Source organism: Leucoraja erinacea, chromosome 18 (assembly GCF_028641065.1).
Source record: "Leucoraja erinacea ecotype New England chromosome 18, Leri_hhj_1, whole genome shotgun sequence".
Classification (NCBI taxonomy): Eukaryota; Metazoa; Chordata; class Chondrichthyes; order Rajiformes; family Rajidae; genus Leucoraja; species Leucoraja erinaceus.
In genome coordinates, this window is record NC_073394.1 from 37598075 (window position 1) to 37612323 (window position 14249).

Here is a 14249-nt window from a genome sequence, read left to right on the forward strand (position 1 = left end):
GGTCACAGCTTAAGGATAAGGGGGAAATCCTTTAAAACCAGATGAGAAGAACTTTTTCACACAGAGAGTGGTGAATCTCTGGAACTCTCTGCCACATAGCAGTTCATTGGCTATATTTAAGACTTAGATGTGGCCCTTTCTAAGGGGATCAGGGGGTATGGAGAGCAGGGATGGGATACCTCAGCCATGATCATATTTGAATGGCGGTGCCCGCCCCCCTTCCCCCCCCCCCCCCCCCCCCCCCCCCCCCCTTTATAGTATTTCATTTGTCCTAATTCCCAGCAACCGGCCTCACAATGTCTACAGCTGCCATCATTACCACTCGGGTGTTATTTCCTGAACTCTCCTCACCCTCAGCTTTCTCCCCTCCCCACTCCGATCAATCTGAATCCAGGTCCCTACCCAACATGTCACCCTTTCCTTCTCTCCAGAGATGCTGCCTGACCCACTGATTTTACTTCGCTTAGCTTAGTTTTGTTACGTACCAAGGTACAGTGAAAAGCTTTTTACGTGTTATCCAGTGAAAATGTTATACAATCCTGCCATCTACAGTCCAAAGATAAATGGCCACGGGTACAAAAGAGATAAAGATATAACATTGAAGTCCGATTACATTTAATTCAAAGGTCTTCAATTAGGTAGATGGGTGGTCAGGATCACAACCTAGCTAATGAGTCTGAAGGAGGGTCTCGACCCAAAACGTCGCCCATTCCTTCTCTCTAGAGATGCTGCCTATCCCGCTCAGTTACTCCAGCTTTTTGTGTCTATCTCTAATGAGAGGACTGTTCAGTTACCTGATAACAGCTGGGAAGAAACTGTCCCTGAATCTGGAGGTGTGTGTTTTCAAACTTCCGTATCTAATATTAAGGGTTTGGATATGCTAGAGGCAGGAAACGTTCCCGATGTTCGGGGAGTCCAGAACCAGGGTCCACAGTTTTAGAATAAGGGGTAAGCCATTGATAGGGCACTTAAAGATAGCGGTCAGGGGATATGGGGAGAATGCAGGAACGGGGTACTGATTGTGGATGATCGGCCATGATCACATTGAATGGCGGTGCTGGCTCGAAGGGCCGAATGGCCTACTCCTGCACCTATTGTCTATTGTCCTGCCTGGTGGAAGAGGGGGGAAGAGGGAATGACATTACATTGTTTTGCTCAAGATTCCAGCATCTACTGTTTCTTGAGTCTCCGTACAAAATGCCAATTGCACTCTCTTGTGGGCAGAGTGAGTAAAGCTACAGAAAGTGGAGTAGGTGTAAGTGGTGCAGCAAGTAGCAGAGCGCAGCGTGTATGGATGAAGTCAAGTCAAGAGAGATTATAGTCATGTGTCCCAGATTCGACAATGAAATTCTTGCTTTACTTCAGCACAACAGAATATAGTAGGCATGAATACAGAACATATCAGTGAGTCCATATACCATTATATAAATATATACACACATGAATAAACAAGCAGATAAAGTGCAAATAAACAGATAATGGTCTATTAATGTTCAGAGATTTGTTTCAGTTTAGTTTAATAGCCTGATGGCTGTGGGGAAGTAGCTATTTCTGAACCTGGACTTTGCAGTCTTCAGACTCCTGTACCTTCTACCTGAAGGTAGCGGGGAGATGAGTGTGTGGCCAGGATGGTGTGGGTCTTTGATGATGCTGCCAGCCTTTTTGAGGCAGCGACTGTGAAAGATCCCCTCGATGGAAGGGAGGTCAGAGCCGATGATGGACTGGGCAGTGTTTACTACTTTTTGTAGTCTTTTCCGCTCCAGGGCGCTCAAGTTGCCGAAACAAGCCACGATGCAACCGGTCAGCATGCTGTGCACCTGTAGAAGTTGGAGAGAGATGAAATGCACCTTTTGAGGTGACGGGGAAAGATTTAATAGGAACCAGAGGGGCAACTTTTTTTTTTTACACAAAGGGCGGTAGGTATATTGAAAGCTGCTGGAGGGGGTAGCTGAGGCATGTACTATCACAATGTTTAAGAAACAATTGGAATGGTATATGGGTAGGAACGTTTTGGAGGTTTATGCAGGCAGGTGGGACCGATGGGCCTATGTCCACGCTGTATGATATTCTCTGACTCTGTGGGGTGAAGACACAGAATTGAAGACCACAAACATACACCAGTGCTGCGGTAATGATGAAGGAATCCACTGCCTCATTCAGAACTCACCTGCCCCTGGCATGGTTGGCATGGAGAGGAGATGGTTGCCCACCTCTTTGCAGAGTGTGGATTTGCGGAGTGTAGAGAAGGATGCAAATGTCCTTGTTATGGTTCATCCTGAGCAGCTGAGAAGACATTGGTTTACGGGCTGCTCCCAGCGACACACTCGGAGATGGATGACAACAGCTGCTAAAAGACCGTCAACTCGGTCAAAGACGCGTTTTGGTCTGCTCAAAATGTGTTAGTCCCCCAGCACAGTGAGATGTCTGTTTCACTACTCAGGATGACACTAGTAATGTAGGCACACACTAAGAATGCTTTAAAGATTGTGAAAAGATTTTGTTTGCATGTACAGCCATACACAGGTACAAAAAGTTCTTGCAAAGAGAACGAAACAGTGTGCAGCATGTAGTTTTACAGTATTGCTGTTACACGGGGAAAAAGTCCAATCTCCGCAGTGAGGTTGGAATATTGGGACCACGCACCCTAGCGTATGGAAGGACCATTCAGAAGCCTGATAACAGGGGAAGAAGTTGTTGGTGGTTTACGCTTTCCAGCTTCTGTATTTTCTGTCTGATGGGAGTGCAGAGGGGAGGGAATAAAGTTTCTTTTGGAACAAAAATGCGTAGAAGGGACAAATCTTGTCTTTAACTTCCAGCATGTTGCTGTATCTTGTAATACAATACTTATATTTCACTCAAAACGCTGATAGTAAAGAAGATAATTGGGACACAGCTACCAGCCTTGGAGGGCATCTACAATACACAGTGCCTCAGGAAGGCCATCAGCATTCACAAAGACTCCTCACACCCTTGCAATAGTCTGTTCGAACTTCTACCTTCCAGCAGTCGTTACAAGGCCTTCTACGCCCGCACCTCCAGACTTAGGAACAGCTTCATCCCCAGACCTATAGCTGCTCTGAACCGGCCCTGCTGAGTGCCTCCCCCCCTCCATGAACTGTCTCCCTCGGATGGTCACGTTGCACATCGATTCTGTTAAATTCTGTAAGGTGTCCTTGAGACTTTTGAAAGGCGCCCACAAATAAAATGTATTATTATTATTATTAACCCCTGTTCCCTAAAGAATGAGAACACCTCAAATGTCCTGATATGGAACACCTCATCTCAGGCACAGATGTGGCGAAGAGGGAGGATTTCGGAGTACGGGATAGAGTCATTGCAGGATGTAGGGTGGGAAGAAGTGCACCACTGCCCAGTCCATCACTGGCTTTGACCTCCCCACCATCGAAGGGATCTATCGTAGTCGCTGCCTCAAAAAGGCAGCCAAAATCATCAAAGACCCACACCATCCTGGCCACACACGTATATCACCATTGTAATCGGGAAGAAGGTACAGGAACCTGAAAACTGTAACGCACAGGTTCAGGAACAGCTACTTCCCTACAGCCATCAGGCTATTAACCACAACAAATAAGCTCTGAGCTCTGAACTGCAAAAGACCATATTATTATTGCCTTATATCTGTTATTTATTGAACTTTTTATTTTCTCTTCCCCTGTTATGTACTATGTACATATTCACATTCTGTTGTGCTGCAGCAAGTAAGAATTTCATTGACATATGACAATAAAACACTCTTGACTCCCTTGAGTCTGGGAGGAAGGAAGGAGTATGGAGGATGAGAGGATGCAAGGGTTATTTGAAGTTAGAGAAATCAATATAAAAATATTTTTTATTCTCTCTCATTTATTATATTGTTTACAGTGTACTATGTTTACATGTGTAGGAAGGAACTGCAGATGCTGGTTTAAATTATAGACACAAAAATCTGCAGTAACTCAAATATGACACACTCCTGCCGAGTACTATGTTTACATATTCTGTCGTGTTGCTGCAAATAAGAACTTCATTGTTTTATCAGGGACATATGACAATAAAACACTGTTGATAGTCCTAGTGAATCTGGGTGCAGGATGGCTACTGGTGTTCTGCATGGGTGCAGTTGTAAATGTAGCGGAGGTACAGTTCGGGGATAGGGCAAGTGTACGCCTGCAATACGGATTGTTCAGCGTACCCTACAAAGTGGCAGACACAGCTGGGGCCCACGGCTATGACTTGGAGGAAGTGGAGTAGTCGAAATTGTTCAGTTGTTTCAGACAGTCTGAAGGTTCTCCACCCAAAATGTCACCTATATTTTGCAGAGATGCTGCCTGATCCGCCGAGTTCCTGCAGCACCTACACCTCCCCCTGAACACACCTGATCGTCTCACCAAAGGTTGCCTTTTAGGCTGACGTCAGTGCGGGCGGGGCACGTTACGTCAGTGAGGGGCGGGATACGTGACGTCACTGAGGGGCGGGGTACGTGACGTCACTGAGGGGCGGGGTACGTGACGTCAGTTCGGGCGGGACACGTGACGCCCAACGCCATCGTGGCGGGGCGGGGTCATGCGGCTGCGTGCTGACGTACATCCGTGCGTGTCCCCATAAGCGGCGCAGGCGCGGTGGGCTCTCTCTCTCTGTCTCCTCGCCGCCGCCGCCATGGGTCGCATGCACGCTCCCGGGTAGGGCCCGTAATCCCCGCACGCTGCACCCCCGGTACATCCACACCCACTCACCCACACCGCCGCCGCCGCCGCCATGGGTCGCGGGATCACCATCACCAGCCCCAGCCCCTCCTGCGCTCCGATGCCCTGGGTCGGCCGGCGATGCAGCTGCCGCCCCACGCTGCCGCCATGTTGGGGCCTGGAGCCTGGGCCGCCCACACACGGGAGCCCGGGGCTCCACCTCGCCCGCGGCCCGGCCCATCTCGCCGTGTCCCCGCGCCCTTTCTCCCGTTGCCGCCGCCGCCGTGCCCGCACTGACCGTGTGTGTGTTTCCGCAGCAAGGGCCTGTCGCAGTCAGCTCTGCCCTACAGACGCAGCGTGCCCACGGTGAGTGTTTCCGCCCGCCCGCTCGCCGCCTTTCTCTCCTTCTCGCACTTACACTGAATCACATTTACGATCACCCCCCAGATGCACAGGGCAGACAGTCTAGTTGCAGCAGCACAGCACGCTGCCGTTGTAGATCAGACCATGTGGAATATTCAGTCATTCTGACCTCGTTACATTTGAATTTAACCTAAGATAATAAATTAGAAAAGGTGCAGGCGAGATAGGCCGGGATAATAGAAAATAGACAATAGGTGCAGGTGCAGGAGTAGGCCATTCAATATGATCATGGCTGACCATCCCCAATCAGTGCCCTGTTCCTGCCTTCTCCCCATATTCCCTGACTCCGCTATTTTTAAGAGCCCTATCGAGCTCTCTTGAAAGCATCCAGAGAACCTGCCTCCACCGCCCTCTGAGGCAGAGAATTCCACAGACTCAACACTCTGTGAGAAAAAGTGTTTCCTCGTCTCCGTTCTAAATGGCTTGCTCCTTATTCTTAAACTGTGCCTCCTGGTTCTGGAATCCTCCCAACATCGGGATCATGTTTCCTGCCTCTAGCGTGTCCAAACCCTTAACAATCTTATATGTTTCAATAAGATCCCCTCCATTCTTCTAAACTACAGAGTGTACAAGCCTAGCTGCTTCATTCTCTCAGCATATGACATTCCCACCATCACGGGAATGAACCTTGTAAACCTACGCTGCACTCCCTCAATAGCAAGAATGACCTTCCTCAAATTGGGACCAAAATTGTACACAATACTGCAGGTGTGGTCTCACTAGGGCTCTGTACAACTGCAGAAGGACCTCTTTGCTCCTTTAATAGATTCCTCTTGTTATAAAGGCCAACATGCCATTAGCTATCTGCCTGCTGTACCTGCATGCTTACTTTCATAGACTGATGTACAAGGATACCCAGATCCCGTTGTACTTCCCCATTTCCCAACTTGATGCCATTTAGAGAGTAATCTGCATTCCTGTTTTTGCTACCAAAGTGGATAACCTCACATTTGTCCGCATTAAACTTCATCTGCCATGTATCTGCCCACTCCCCCAACCTGTCCAAGTCACCCTGCACTCTCACAGCATCCTTCTCACAGTTCACACTGCCACCCAGCTTTGTGTCATCTGCAAATTTGCTAATGTTACTTTGAATCCCTTCATCCAAATCATTGATGTATATTGTAAATAGCTGCGGTCCCAGCACCGAGCCTTGCGGTACCCCACCAGTCACTGCCTGCAATTCTGAAAAGGACCCGTTAATCCCTACTCTTTGTTTCCTGTCTGCCAACCACTTCTCTATCCATGTCAGCACTCTACCCCCAATACCATGTGCCCTAATTTTGCCGACTAATCTCCCATGTGGGACCTTATAAAATGTTTTCTGAAAGTCCAGGTAAGTCCAGTTCACTCCTAGGAATGAACTGATCCTGCACCTTCTGCATCCACTGGCTCTCCCATGCCCATTTTCCTAGTTACATCTTCAAAAAATTTCAGAAGATTAGTCAAGCATGATTTCCTCTTCGTAAATCCATGCCGACTCAGACCGATCCTGTTACTGCTATCCAATTGTTCAGCTATCTCATCTTTTATAATTGACTAACATCTTCCCCACCACTGGTCTATAATTCCCTGTTTTCTCTCTCCCGCCTTTCTTAAAAAGTGGGATAACATTAGCTACCCTCCAATCCACAGGAACTGATCCTGAGTCTATAGAACATTGGAAAATTATCACAAATGCATCCACAATTTCTAGAGCCACTTCCTTAAGTACCCTGGGATGCAGACCATCGGTCCCTCGGGATTTATCAGCCTTCAGTACCATCAGTCTATCCAACACCATTTCCTGCCTGATGTGGATTTCATTCAGTTCCTCCGTCACCCCAGATCCTCTGGCCACTACTATATCAGGAAGATTGTTTGTGTCCTCCTTAGTGAAGACAGATTAAAAGTACCTGTTCAACTCGTGTGCCTTTTCCTTGTTCCCCATAAGAAATTCACCTTTTTCGGTTTTCAAGGGTCCAACTTTGGTCTTAACTAATTTTTTTTCTCTTCACATAGCTAAATAAGCTTTTACTATCCTGCTTTATATTCTTGGCTAGCTTACCTTCGTACTTCATCTTTTCTCCCCGTTTTGTCTTTTTGGTTATCTTCTGTTCTTTAAACATTACCCAATCCCCCCGTTTCCCGCTCATCTTTGCTACTTGTACTTCTTTGCTTTAATTTTTATACTGTCCCTGACGTCCCTTGTCAGCCATGGTCGTCCCTTTCTCCCCTTGGAATCTTTCTCACTCCTAGGAATGAACTGATCCTGCACCTTCTGTATTACTCTTAGAAATACCTGCCATTTTTGTTCCACTGTTATCCCTGCTAGTGTGTCTTTCCAGTCAACTTTGGCCAGCTCCTCTCTCATGGCCCCACACTCCCCTTTATTCAACTGCAAACACTGATACCCCCGATCTACCCTTCTCCCTCTCCAATTGTAGATTAAACCTGACCATGTTATGGTCACTGCCTCCTAATGGCTCATTAACCTCGAGGTCCTTTATCATGTTGCCTCGGCGAGTAAGTTGAGGTGAGTAAGATCGTGAGGAGCATTTAGTTTACAGATGCAACGTGGAAACGGGTCCCTTTGCCCACTATGTCCACGCCAACCAGCTACCACTAGGAGTAGCTTATGGAAGACAATTAACCTACAAACCTGCGCGTGTGGAATGTGAGAGGAAACTGGAGCACCTGGAGGAAACACTGTATCTAGCAGACAAAGGGTGGGCTCTTGCTCCTGATTATATTCCCCCTTTGGGAGTCTTTTCGTGTTGAAAACATGCTGGAATCTGATACAACCAGGGAGTGTAGTCAAAAAACTAGTCAATCAGGGATAAATCAGTTAATGTTTTGGGTCACATCCCTTTCTCAGAAGAATGGGTGCCCCCAGCTCTGTTCTGAACACTAACCTCACCGTCTATCCCTTAGTGCCGTGGTAAAGATGTTATAAATCGATATATGTGCCTGCAGTACTGCAGGTAATTGGTCAGGTATCTGTTATTGTCGGAACTCTATTACAGTTATATTCCCCACCCACGGTGTTCCATATGAATGACATGAATGTCTTAACACAGTGCTGGAGTAACTCAGCGGCTCAGGCAGCATCATGGAAGACATGGATAGGCAATGTTTTTGGTCTTCAGTCTAAAGAAGTGTCCTGACCAGAAGCATCACTGCCCATTCTCATCCACAGATGCTGCTTGACCTGCTAAGTTACTTCAGCAAGTTGCCTGTGTTCATACGATGCCTTAAACTGGTTGGTCTGTCACATTAGTGACTTTTTTGTGATTTTGTTCACAGTGGCTAAAACTCACATCGGATGATGTGAAAGAACAGATTTACAAGCTAGCAAAAAAAGGATTGACCCCATCTCAGATTGGTGAGTGCCTTTTTCAAAACTTGAGTTACAACACTGTGCCTGCCCGCCGCAGGATGTTGTCATTTATTGAGATGGCAGATTTGGCTTGAAAGGGCACGCAGTTTAGGACTTTTTTTCAGTTTCAAAAACGAGAGGTGGTCTTAATGAGGTTTAACTTTAAGGTGAGAGTGGCAAATTTTAATATAGATGTATGAAGGGCATGTTTATTTTGCATAGAATGGTGAGTGACTGGCACGTGGAGTGGGTGGTGGAGGCAAGTACGATATTGGCATTTAAGAGGATTTTGGATAGGCACATAGATATGGAGGAATGTGGATCATCTGCAGACAGATGATTTTATCTTGGCATCATGTGCTCCACTGTTCTATATTCTGAGCGTACAAAATGCTTGCAGTAAAAGTAGATCTGTGTGAAGTTATGCATTTTGATTTAAAACCTGAGAGCAGTATTTAATGTTTAAGAAAGAACTGCAGATGCTGGAACAATCAAAGGTAGTCAAAAAATGCTGGAGAAACTCAGCGGGTGAGGCAGCATCTATGGAGAGTGGAATAGACGATGTTTCACCTATTCCTTCTCTCCATAGATGCTGCCTCACCTGCTGAGTTTCTCCAACATTTTTGGTGTACCTAGCACTATTTTACTGCTGTTTAAAGGAATTGTGAAGTGCTGATGTAAGCACATCTGGCTTGCTTGCATACCGGCAGCAAACACGCAGTCTGTGCTCACTGTGATGACTGTTTCCAACCATTCGCAGTTTCCCCCAGAAAGGACGAGTCCACGTGTTGGTTTGACCTTCCTTGGATGTCTGAGTGAGCATGGAAATACATTTCCCTGGGAAGATGAGCAGCATTTTTTCCCTATGAGACAATACAAGCTCTCAACGCAATCCCATTTTGCCCCTGGTGTGTATTGTTAACCTGCTTTCTCAGGCATGATATTCTTCCGATTCTGGCCGGGGGAGTGTTATAAATGGCGGGAGCGGGTGGAGATTAGTGGTGCGGATTAGGTGTGAGGTTACGGTGTGAGATGAAGTTTAATGAGGTAGGAGGTTTATTTGAGGGGCGAGGTTTAGTGAGTTACTGTTTAGTCTAGGTGCGGTGAAGGTATGAGAGATAGATAGAGCTGAAGGGATATGGGGAGAAGGCAGGAATGGGATACTGATTGTGGATGATCAGTCATGATCACAGTGAATGGCGGTGTGGCTCGAAGGGCTGAATGGCATACTCCTGCACCTATTGTCTATTTCATGAAATATATATCTTTTGGGGGCTATTTTACTGCTTATGTGTTAGAAATATTAGAAACGTAGAAATTAGGTGCAGGAGTAGGCCATTCGGCCCTTCGAGCCTGCACCGCCATTCAATATGATCATGGCTGATCATCCAACTCAGTATCCCGTACCTGCCTTCTCTCCTTACCCCCTGATCCCCTTAGCCACAAGGGCCACATCTAACTCCCTCTTAAATATAGCCAATGAACTGTGTGGCCTCAACTACCCTCTGTGGCAGAGAATTCCAGAGATTCACCACTCTCTGTGTGAAAAAAGTTCTTCTCATCTCGGTTTTAAAGGATTTCCCCCTTATCCTTAAGCTGTGACCCCTTGTCCTGGACTTCCCTAACATCGGGAACAATCTTCCTGCATCTAGCCTGTCCAACCCCTTAAGAATTTTGTAAGTTTCTATAAGATCACCTCTCAATCTTCTAAATTCTAGAGAGTATAAACCAAGTCTGTCCAGTCTTTCTTCATAAGACAGTCCTGACATCCCAGGAATCAGTCTGGTGAACCGTCTCTGCACTCCCTCTATGGCAATAATGTCCTTCCTCAGATTTGGAGACCAAAACTGTACGCAACACTCCAGGTGTGGTCTCACCAAGATTCTGTACAACTGCAGTAGAACCTCTCTGCTCCTATACTCAAATCCTTTTGCAATGAAAGCTAACATACCATTCGCTTTCTTTACTGCCTGCTGCACCTGCATGCCTACCTTCAATGACTGGTGTACCATGACACCCAGGTCTCGCTGCATCTCCCCCTTTCCCAATCGGCCACCATTCTAAGCTTCTGTTATGTAAACTATCAGCAGAAAGCTTGAGAATCATTTTCAATTAATTGAGAATCATTTTCAATTAATTGAAAATGCAGGAGCTTCAAGGAGTGTTGCACCTGCCGGGGGCCTAGGCAGCCTCCTGGATCCCTGGCCAATATTTCATACTCTTTTTCTGGAGGCGAATATCATGCTTGTTTCTTTGGTGCACCCGACAGCCCTGTCCTAGTTCTCCCACCGCCCACATATATGAGCAGTAATTTAGCAGCCAATAAACCCATCGGTCGCAACAACATTGAGACGTGGATGAGGCCGCAAAGACTCTGGAAGCTGCAGGGAGAGCATGCTAACTCGATCCAGGCCACACCAGCGTTTGGGTTGTGCAGATTTTTGAACCTAGGAGGTAGCTGTACTACATGTAGTTCCTCTGTGCTGCTCCTGAGGAACCTAATTACATGTCCTGTGTTTTTGGTATTGATATTAGATCGTCAGCCACATGAGCAGAATTAGGCCATTCAGCTCATTGTGTCAACTTTGCCATTCAATCATGGCTCGTCTTTTTATCCCTCTCCCCCACTCAACTCCATTCTCCTGCCATCTCCCTGTGCACTTTGATGCCCGCAATCAACAGCCTATCCATCGCTGCTTTAAAAATACCCAATGCATTGGCCTCCACAGCCGTCTGTGTCATTGAATTCCACAGAGTCACCATCCCTCTGGCAAAAAAAAAATCCCTCTTCGTCTCCCTTCTAAAGGTACGTCCTTTTATTGTGAAGCTGTTAGTGTGCCTGGCTGGGAAGGGCATTGAGTTTAAGATCGGGTGAAGACGTGTTAAAAGTGTTGCATTAATATTTTTCCAGGTGTGATCCTGAGGGATTCCCATGGTGTTGCCCAGGTGCGTTTTGTCACCGGGAACAAAATCCTCCGTATTCTGAAATCCAAGGGCCTGGCTCCTGACCTTCCAGAGGATCTGTACCACCTGATCAAGACCGCTGTGGCTGTCCGCAAACATTTGGAGAGGAACAGGAAGGTGATGATCTGGCACTGCTGGTCTCAAAGTCATTTGACGTTTAATGATTATTTTTTGAAGTTGCTGCTTCCATGATCTGATATTAGCTTTATTGAACAATTATAGGGTCCCGAGTTTTGGTCTTAAGTCAACCCAATACATGTGTATGTTGACACCCCCAATAGTGGTTGTATTAAATGAAAGTCAACCAGTGTAAGATGTAGCTTTTTTGTTTTTAACGTTTTTAATTAAGTTCCAAAGTGCGATCAGTCATAAATTTCTCTAATTTGTAGTTCATGTTATTTATTTAATTTCCAAAATTGTAATTATATGTAAATTAAAAAACAAAACAAAACGAATATAATCTACAAAATTAAAATTCAAACCTCCCGACCAAAAAATCTCTCAGGCCAAAAAAACGTCCAGTGCTCAGTGTTCCTGAGCATCGAGTGGTTTGGCCTGACTGTAGGGAGATTTGAGTTTTAATGTTGTAGATTATACTTGCTTTGTTTTTGTTGATTAGAAATTGAGTTTAGAGTTGCACAGCAGCTGCAGAGGTTGGCTCACGATGATGAACGTTTTATCCACCATTCGCAGTTTCCTCCAGAAAGGAGGTCTTCTCCTTTGTGTTGGCAAATCCTTCCTTGGATGTCTGAGTGAGCTACATGATTGGCCACTGTGCAAGTTCTTGCTCGATACGATCGAACTTTATTCATCCGCAGAGGTTAATTGTGTTCCCTATGGTGACTGATGAACAATTGCTTCTGCTCAAGCATTAGGCTCAAAACAGTGAACGGCAAGTGCTTGATTAACTTAGCAGGTCAGGCAGCATCTGTGGAGGATGTAAATCAGTCTGAAGAGGGGTCCTGACCAGAGCCATTAACCTCCACAGATATTGCCAGATCCGCTGAGTTTTTCCGACACTTTGTATTCTAAGCAAGATTCCAGCATCTGCAGTTCCTTGTGTCTGCGTCGCTCTGAACTATGTTTTTGTTGCAGGATAAAGATGCCAAGTTCCGTTTGATTCTTATAGAGAGCAGAATCCACAGGCTGGCTCGTTACTACAAGTCCAAAAGGGTGCTGCCACCCAACTGGAAGTAGTGAGTATCCAACCCCTCTGTCTTGCTGCCAGATCTGCTGCATTGAGTACCGGAGCTCGATGTGTAAAGGGGTGGATTAGCTCACAGTGATGACGGTTTTGTCCAACCATTCGCAGTTTCTACCAGAAAGGGTTTCCTTGCATGATGGCAGCTCCTTCCTTGGATGTCTGAGTGAGCTAATACCTTTTGTGCTGCCATTTGTGTTGCTGGGCTTGTGAATTTGGTTTAACTGAGATTCTGGGGGTGCAGTAATTGCTTCCATTTTGTTGTGTCCATGGGTCGGTGTGGTTTATCATTTGCAGGGCTCAGTAACCTGGGACTGAGAATCTTCAGTTAAATAGCTCAGTTCCTGTGGGATTTTGGGTGAGTGAGTGGACCATCATACAAACCTGAGCCCCTTCCTTCATGAGACCCCAGTCTTGCCTTTTTGACCTCATGCCCAACTCCTTTACAAGTTTGTATTTGTGACAGAATTTCTTGGTTTAGGTTTATTATTGTCATGTGTACTGAGGTACAGTGAAAAGCATTGTTTTGCATGCTATCCAAACAGATCTGATACCACTGTACATGAATACAATCAACACAGACTCTAATGTAATAAGTAGTGACTGGGAAGATACAGAGTGCAGAATATAGTGCTCAGCATTGTAGCACACAGATTTCATAGGCAGAGTCCAAAGATTCAATGGTTTCTTTATTACTGTGTGCCAAGGTATAGTAAGGTTATTTTTTTGATTGGACAAAGTCTAGTGTCTGCGATGGGGTAGAGGTGAATCGGACAGCACCCTAGCTCATAGACGTACTGATAGCAGAGGGGAAGAAGCTATTCCTGAGTTTCATGGAAGTTGCAGTGGTTTCAAAAGGTCTCCATTCCGTGGCTGGGCAGTGAGTATTAGTTCCTGGAGAATTTTGGGTGAGCTGTTGTCCATGAGACAAGCCTTAGATCAGGGATGTTAATCCGTTCCTTCGTCAGTTCATTCTTGCTATATTTCTGCTCAAAATCCTTTACAAGTGTATTAGGGATAAATCTTTTAATTCTCCATTGCTTTTGATGCAAATATGTAATATTTTTCCTTTCTCTCTGCAGCGAATCCTCCACCGCTTCAGCACTGGTAGCCTAAGGAGTTTCTTCATTTGCTCGTCGAATCTTGTAACAAAAATAAAGATTCAATCATGTTTACCCGTCTGTCTTGAGTTTTGACTAAAATGAAGGTGCTTTGGGATTATATACTGGTAATATAATCTCGGGGTTTGCTACAAGTTCATAACTCATAGAATCAGAATTAGCCATTCAGGCGATCGAGTTTACCTCGCCATTCAATCATGGCTGATCTATCTTTCCCTCTGATCCCCATTCTCCTGCCTTCTCCCCATAAACTTCTGACACTCTTGCCAATCAAGTATCTGTCAATCTCTGAATACTCAATTATTCGGCCTCCGCAGCCGTCTGTGGCAATGAATTCCACAGATTCACCTCCCTCTGACTAAAGAAATTCCTCATCTTTCTAAAGGTTTGTATTCTGAAGATGCGCCCTCTGGTCCTAGGTTCTCCCACTAGTGGAAACATCCACTCTAAATCGAGTCCTTTTCACTATTCAGTGAGTTTTAATTTAGGTTCCCTCTCCT

The 14249-nt window shown here is 45.8% G+C and overlaps 1 protein-coding gene and 3 non-coding genes across 4 annotated transcripts in view; all 4 read left to right on the forward strand.

The window, feature by feature from the left end:
• Positions 1-13803, forward strand: part of rps13 (ribosomal protein S13) — a 319891-nt gene extending 306088 nt beyond the window's left edge. The window contains exons 2-7 of the mRNA XM_055649871.1: positions 4631-4679; positions 5000-5048; positions 8391-8469; positions 11375-11544; positions 12523-12623; positions 13711-13803. Coding sequence (XP_055505846.1) covers positions 4657-4679; positions 5000-5048; positions 8391-8469; positions 11375-11544; positions 12523-12623; positions 13711-13744 — 456 coding nt within the window. The 5' untranslated portion in view covers positions 4631-4656 and the 3' untranslated portion in view covers positions 13745-13803. The remainder of the gene's footprint in view (positions 1-4630; positions 4680-4999; positions 5049-8390; positions 8470-11374; positions 11545-12522; positions 12624-13710) is intronic.
• On the forward strand, positions 9192-9282 carry LOC129706017 (small nucleolar RNA SNORD14). The gene has a single exon (XR_008724991.1). It is a non-coding gene; the product is annotated as a small nucleolar RNA SNORD14 (small nucleolar RNA).
• LOC129706016 (small nucleolar RNA SNORD14) lies at positions 12087-12183 on the forward strand. The gene has a single exon (XR_008724990.1). It is a non-coding gene; the product is annotated as a small nucleolar RNA SNORD14 (small nucleolar RNA).
• Positions 12705-12798, forward strand: LOC129706018 (small nucleolar RNA SNORD14). The gene has a single exon (XR_008724992.1). It is a non-coding gene; the product is annotated as a small nucleolar RNA SNORD14 (small nucleolar RNA).
• Positions 13804-14249: the final 446 nt, after the last annotated feature.